Source organism: Mugil cephalus, chromosome 1 (assembly GCF_022458985.1).
Source record: "Mugil cephalus isolate CIBA_MC_2020 chromosome 1, CIBA_Mcephalus_1.1, whole genome shotgun sequence".
Classification (NCBI taxonomy): domain Eukaryota; kingdom Metazoa; phylum Chordata; class Actinopteri; order Mugiliformes; family Mugilidae; genus Mugil; species Mugil cephalus.
In genome coordinates this window covers 4,722,989-4,730,222 of record NC_061770.1, presented here as the reverse complement: position 1 = coordinate 4,730,222, position 7,234 = coordinate 4,722,989, and the positions used below count along the sequence as shown (strand labels likewise).

Below are 7,234 nucleotides of genomic sequence, written 5' to 3'. Positions count from 1 at the left end.
TGCAAAAGGCAAAGACTAGCCTACTTAATCTTTGCACAGATATGGGGTGTGGACAATGATATGGTATGTTGTGACCCCATCGTACATTCTTTATGAATATGGGTTGCTACAGTTCAACCAGTTATACTTTTATGTATTTTTCTGTATTGTCTTTCAAATGTGTGCTCCATGTGCCGACTTTAAACTTTGAGCACCTGCCCCTCCAGAGATCTCTGCAGGCCCTGATCATTGCAATACGTCTGCAGAATCACATTTGTGTTACCCCAGTATTGCTATGTTATCAAATACATTTATTTAATCAGACTCTTGCATCTTTGAATGTACACTATTGTCTTAATTATATTTTGTATGGTTAAACATTTAACATTAACCCTTAGTGGAGATAAAGGATGCTGACACAAGCTGTGAAAAACATTTTGGCTGTAATAACAAAAATCTGCAGGTGGCGCCATAAACATTCGTCTCTGTCAGACGGAGATCTTTTTTCATTTCCGGGTCAGCGGTACTTCCTTTTCTGTCGGCCATTTGTCGTACACGGTGGGTATCTGTCGAGCTCTCGCCTTAAAAACGTATAAAACCGACACATATCTTTATTTAGCTGTACTTTTTGTGACGCCTGTAGACGCCGACGCGGCCACGAACGTGTAAATAATGTTTGGAGCATGTTTATCGCAGGCATTGCCTGTAAATGTTAAATAGTAGTGGAGTGTGTGAGCAGCCACATGCGGCCGTGGGGTTCGCTCCTCATGCTAACTGACATGCTAGGTGGCTAACGCTTCTGTAACTCATTGTTTCTGCTTACTTACTTTAATGAAAGTTAAGTTTTTGTTCTTTATATTCGTGACTCGTGATGCCCACCCCCGGCGTTTCCAGAAACACCGCTATAAAACCATATACCGCACCAAACCACAGTTCACTTTAAACGCGCTAGCTTGTATGTGTCTTAGTAGCTAAGTTAACATCAGGATAAAGACGTTTGATCTCGTTTCTTTCAGATTTGTAGGCGACCATCTGCACCACCGTTAAAAATGCAGAACGATGCTGGAGAATTCGTGGACCTTTACGTCCCACGTAAATGGTAAGTGTTAGGATAGTTGCAGAAGGGGAAGGAGGACGCATAAATGTAGTGAAACGTACATGTTGTTAAGAACTCGGGGTGTTTGCCTTAATTCTAGCACGTTTGTTTTCTCTCAGGTCAGTAACAGAAGTCAGAGTGATCAGTAGTGATGTTTTGACAACATGGTTCAGTACTTTGTGTTTATTGCAGCTCTGCGAGCAACAGAATCATTGGGGCCAAGGACCATGCCTCCATCCAGATTAACATCGCTGAGGTAAAATCTAATCACATTCAAGCTCCTAATAAAGACCACACAACGCCTTACTTAATATTTTAGACTGCCATGATTTCATAATGCTAGTGTGGATAGGTTTTTCAAGACGATACAAGTAGACGCATGGAGAACTTAAAATTATAAAAGGGCAAAAAATGAAAATCAAGAAATATGTGCAGTTTTGAATTTACTAATATCATCTAAAGGGAAATGTATATGAGCTACTGATGACCTGCTGCCACTCTACCAGTTTTTTTTTTTTTTTTTGGATCAGATCTATTATCTTATTTGACATGCTTGTCCAGCTGATGTGTCTTTCTTTTTTCTGATTGTGACTCTCCAGCCTTCAGTAGTTTTGTCTACTACTTGATTTGCAAAGTGGACCTTTGACAAACATTTGTATTTCCAATGTTTGTCTCTATTTGAAAGAAATCAAAAAATGTTTGACTCTTGCCATTGACTAGCGCACGTGTATGTTCCGAAATGGGGCTCTGTGGTGTTGTGCCTTTACTGAAATGGCTATTTTTCTTAATTGTCAATAATCTGTCTACAATAACATTGTGTGTAATTAAGGTCTATGTCATACAATCCATTTCTCTATATGATCTCAAAGCTCTCACCTAGTCATAAAAATTGGCATTTAAAAATTAATACAAATACAAGCAAATGGCACACCTTTGTAAATGAGTCTTAAAGTGCAGCCTTTAATAGGAGGAATCTCATTTTACTGTAACCTGCCAAAATTGGAACAATTGTAAATACACTAGGATTAGGGTTCCCATGGATCCTTAAAAGGTCTTACAGGGCATTGAATTAATTAATATAAAAATAAGGCCTTAATTGGCATTAGAATGTCTGAAATCAGTCTTTCAACGGTCTTAAAAAATCTCAACACATTGGTAAGTAGGGTGTTATGTTTCACATCTAAAAATAAGAGGCAATGTTTATTTTTTTTAAATTGGCTAATAGCAGTAACGTCATACAATCACTGGAGTTCATGTTGCAGTTGGACAGCTACTACAGTTTTGTTTTATGGAATTATTATTCCATTCTGATAGATAATACAATGCAATTGGCCTTGAGTTTGACATGTGTACCATAGGGTAACAAGGTTTGACCCAACCTACCTGTCAGAGAGGAAATATTCATCCTGGCTGAACAAAACTGATATTGGTACTGTGTCATTTAACTTTCCTTTTTGTGTAGCTAAAAGCAAACAGTGGCCTTGCTGTTGGTTATCTAATTTGCATCGAGTTGCCAATGGGAGTAAACAGAGAGTACACAACGCCAGTGAGGCAGAACATGGAGAAACTGATCGTCAGCTGATTGTTGGTGAAGCAGATTCCATAGTATGGGAACAAGACTGACTGGAATAGATTTATCAACTTGTGTGTCCTAGACACCATGTCAATATTTTATGTTAGAGGATCACACCACTTTGTTCTGCCTGTTATAAGTTTATTATTATAAATTCTGTACATACATGCTGCTGTGTTTACCTTTATGGGTATTTTTGACCAACTTCTTCATATAAATTAAGATTCAGAGGCAAAATGGTCTAAAACGTGCCAAAATCATGATTGAAACTAAAAAGCTTTACCAGAGGATAATTTCATCGTCTTTATTTTGATTTGTGCAGCGATACATGTTAGTTGTTTAACCCGTTATGGGGCAAGGATCCATATTTGGTAACTTCCAAACACTTTAAATTGTGCCCCTTTGCTTCTCAGTGAGTAGCAGAGTTTAGAAGCATGTGGTTTTCATTCAACCAATCAAGGAAACTTTCTCAGGTCAAGTCAGTCTGATTTCATCCTCAAGGTCCATCTCTGCATGAACACTGGGCATAACTGATTTATTAGGTACCATGGGGCAGTGGCCTAATGTTTAATATCTTAACAAGTGCTTGAATCAGCACTTATGTTCTAATGGACTAAATACATGTTTACATTTGTTTACGGGTTTAAGGGCAAGGAAGCATATATGGTAAATTCATTAATCTTGATTTTCTCCATGAAAATGAAAAAATGTGAAAAAATTCACAAAAGCAAAAACTAAAAATTTGGTGTCCTATGATGACACTCTAGGGTTGAGATTTAGGACTTTAAGATGAATAGGAAGGGATTTTAAGAATTTGAAAGTATTTCATTGAGTGCCCCTAAAAGGTTAATTGACTATGTTGTGATTTCAGTCATTGTGTTGTTTCTTTTCAGGTTGACAAGGTGACCGGTCGTTTCAATGGACAATTCAAGACCTACGCCATCTGTGGCGCAATCCGCAGAATGGTGAGTTTACCCAATATCATAATTCCTGCAGTCGCATTAAGAGGACAGTTCTTAAGAACTCGCCGTGAGTCATCATTACAAGTCTCCTATCAGAAATATATTGATTTATTTTTATTTATGCAAAGTCCTCCCACCCTCTGACACATTTGGCTCAGTAGTTGTACTCTCTTGTGTTGCAGGGATTTCAGTTAAAGTAGCTGTTATTTAGCATTTATTAGCTCCAACGTAAGCCACTCACTTCCATCGACCTACATAACAGTGGCTACAAATTAGAGGAAGGTTCGAATGACTTTGGAATGACTTCACGCAGCTAAATAAGGGAATGACGTGACCTTTTCTGCAGGCAGAACAATTGTGACCTCACTGTGCTGGGTGGTTTACCATCTGCTGTGAACTTATGAATGCTGAAACCTTTGATCTGAACATTGACTTTTCTCCCTGTTCACAGGGAGAGTCGGACGACTCCATCCTGAGGCTGGCAAAGAATGACACCATTGTTGCAAAGTAAGAACCTGTCCTTAGACATTGTACTCTATCAAGTATATGAGGAATATTTTGTCCATTCAAGTAAATGTGAATATTAAAATTCATTGTACTTCAAGGTCAAATAAAATACTAGTTCAGCGAGTTAATTTGGCACTTTAGGAAAGCGTGTGGATTTAATGAATTTAATTTCTTGTTCAAGTCTGTGAGCCATCATTCACAGTAGCACAAAGTCTCTGTTGACAATTTACACCTGTTTTCTTTTTCCCTTTTTTCATAGGAACTTCTGAGTGAGATGAGATGTGGAAACTTTGTAAAATAAAATGGGGAAGAAAAACCTATCATTGTTGTTGGTTTCACTTGAGAACTAATGAAAGATTTAAAACGGTCAAGTGGCTTCTGCAATTTTAATATTTTCTGGTTTTGTGTTATTTTCATTTTATGCAGTTGGAACAAGACTAGACATACACCACGTGTCAAACGTGACACAGTTTACGCTGTTGTCATTTCATGAGATGCAAAGCAAAAACCATGGGCTCGAAAAACACCTCGGGTTTCAAGAAAGGCATCCTGCTGTCTTTACTTCACTTTTAGGTTAACAAATGCTCTGATGTAAGTGCACAATCAATGAGATAATTTGAATTTAATTACCAACACATACGTTTAACCATGGTATCTAGGCACATGTAAAATAACACCAAAATAAATACAGCAAATAAGTAACATTTTAAAGTTAATGCAATCTGGTATTTTTTTTCCTGACATTAAAAATTCATAGTACAAAAGTCTATGCAGATTGTACATTTACACATTCCCAACACAAAACTGATTGTGAATTTTAAACAATATCCATATATAGACTTTCTCACTTAGGTAGCATTTAGTTTTACAGTCTTAACTGAATGTAAGTGATTGTCACTTAAAAACCAAAGCACAATTCATATACGTGCATAATGTAAACATTCACATCCTTTTCTCTGAAGTGTGTGATGATGGGCGTTTTAAAAGATTGGTTGGTATTGATTACTCTGACCAGCAGGGAGCAGCATACGGCAAAAGATCTTAAGTCGCCCAAAACTACATCAATAAGAAACTGGTTTGGTTTTAGATGATCTTTGTAATTTATATTGGGGAAAGGAATCAAGGTTTCTGTATCAGATTCTCCAGGGATTTCTGCAGATTTTTCAAGAGTTAAGAAGTCTAAAATTTGATACATAAATAAATACGAGCATATTTTATATTGTAGGTCTTAAATTACATTTGGTCAAGTCTTAATCCCCCTTGGGCCTCAGCTGTTATGGTTCCGTTCCTCATTAGTGGAGCCCACCCCAGGGATATTTTGTTATTTTGAAAGTAATTCAGGGTTTCTGATTTCCCTTATTTTCTGGTACTTTGCATAGATCTTAAATCTAACCCATAATGGTCTTACAAGTTCTTAAATTTCACTTGATCAAACCTGCAGCGTCCCTGTTGTCAGTGTGAATCAGTAAACCTCATTGATGCGGCAGTCATAATAGCCCATTTATTTACAATATCTTTTAGTGCGTAATGTCTTATTCCCTTCACTTTTCCTTTTTGTTCATATTTAATGTTAATGAAAATCATTTGTTTGACAACAGCAATCTTAAAAACAAGATTATTAGATACAAAGATTGCAGTTGTCAAACCGTGTGAAACAACGCCCCCTTTGACCTCTGTGTATTCGGTTTGCGTGGTGAAACGTTTTGAGGTGTGTTATTGAGTGACTTGTCAATTTAGCTCAGGAGAAACACATGAAGCTTGCATATCATTATCCAACTAAGTGCTAATGACAACGACTAGCATGCAGGTAAATAATAATGGATGTGAGAAAATCACTAAATTGTACTTAGGCAGCCATTTTCTCAAGTGAGGTCAAGGTTCCTAGTTAAATTAGACAAAATATCAATGAAGCTCTCTACTGGAGGATACCAGAGGTCTACTGGGAACATAGAGTGTATCTCCACATATGAAGGTTAGTCTGATGCTTTTAAGCGTCCTCATCCATGTTGTACTTGCTGACATAATGAACTGCCTGGCCAAAAAAATAAAAAGTTGCCACCTGGATTTAACAAAGCAAATAAGTACAAACCTCCTGTAAAGTGACTGCTGCCTGGGTGATTATCTCTCAGCTGGCAACAAGTTATTTAACCCCAACTGATTCAATGAGAAGCTTCTCATTTGTTAAACAACCATGCGGAAAGGCGCATCCTGTGGTCGTGGAAAAGATGTTTGTCTGTTTGAAAAGGGTCAAATCATTGACATTTATCAAGCAGAGAAAACATCTAAGGAGATTGAAAAAGAAACTACAACTAAGCCAATAAAATTGGGTTAAAAAGTGTCCAAATCATGATTAAGAACTGGAAGGATAGTGATGAACCAAGCTGTTCCACAGTGATGGGGCATCAGGATCAGAGGTGAGACAGATGAAGTGATTCCCCCATCGTATCTAGTGTTTACTGTACCAGTCTGTGGGGTCAGTGCTATGATCATTTTCACACATGGATTGGCTACCACAGAGCATCTTTGGGATGTGCTGGAGACGACTTTGACTAGTGGTCAGACTCTTCCTTCATCAATACAAGATCTTGGTGAAAAAATAATGCAACACTGGATGGAAATAAATCTTGTAATATTACAGAAGCTTCTTAATGAAACTGCCACAGAGAATGCAGCTGTAATCAAAGCTAAAGGTGGTACAAAGTAAAAACACCCAGTTTCTGTCTTTCACATCACATGAGGTCTTTTTGCAGGAAAGTGTTGAAATCCACTCATTATCATATAACTAAATCATAACAGCATAATTGCATAAGTCTTTTTCTGACTTACAAAATCAATCCGAATACCATTTTTTCCCCTTGTTTTCCAAAAGACGACTTAGGTAATTAGGGTAGTAGGCTCACTTAACGCAACCTCAGCATAATCCAAGGTGGTGCTTTATTTGTTTCTCTGTCCTCGGCAGCACTGATCCTGTATTGCGGAAACGCGGTTCTTATTGCTGCAAGCAAGAATTTTACGTACATATCCCGGGAGTTGTGCTGCATTACTTCCTACTGCCTGCACCACCTGGCTTTCAAAGCGTGAGCGGGCAGATAACATGGAGGTGAATAACAGGGTGAG

At 37.8% G+C, this 7,234-nt stretch overlaps 1 protein-coding gene across 1 annotated transcript; it reads left to right on the top strand.

Annotated features, from left to right (window-relative positions):
- The first annotated feature begins 480 nt into the window (after window positions 1-480).
- Window positions 481-4,437, top strand: rps21 (ribosomal protein S21). Its single transcript, XM_047571634.1, has 6 exons — window positions 481-537; window positions 996-1,078; window positions 1,268-1,331; window positions 3,542-3,613; window positions 4,062-4,117; window positions 4,377-4,437. The coding sequence occupies exons 2-6, from the start codon at window positions 1,029-1,031 to the stop codon at window positions 4,384-4,386; spliced, it is 252 nt and encodes an 83-aa protein (XP_047427590.1). The 5' UTR covers window positions 481-537; window positions 996-1,028; the 3' UTR covers window positions 4,387-4,437.
- The last annotated feature ends 2,797 nt before the right edge of the window (window positions 4,438-7,234 follow it).

What these genes read in the sequence shown, in the direction of transcription:
- rps21 (XM_047571634.1), top strand. Translation starts at nt 1,029, where the DNA reads ATGCAGAACGATGCTGGAGAATTCGTGGACCTTTACGTCCCACGTAAA. An exon ending in CTTTACGTCCCACGTAAATG is followed by an intron (nt 1,079 to 1,267) that starts GTAAGTGTTAGG and finishes TGTTTATTGCAG; the next exon opens with CTCTGCGAGCAACAGAATCA. An exon ending in GTGGCGCAATCCGCAGAATG is followed by an intron (nt 3,614 to 4,061) that starts GTGAGTTTACCC and finishes CCCTGTTCACAG; the next exon opens with GGAGAGTCGGACGACTCCAT.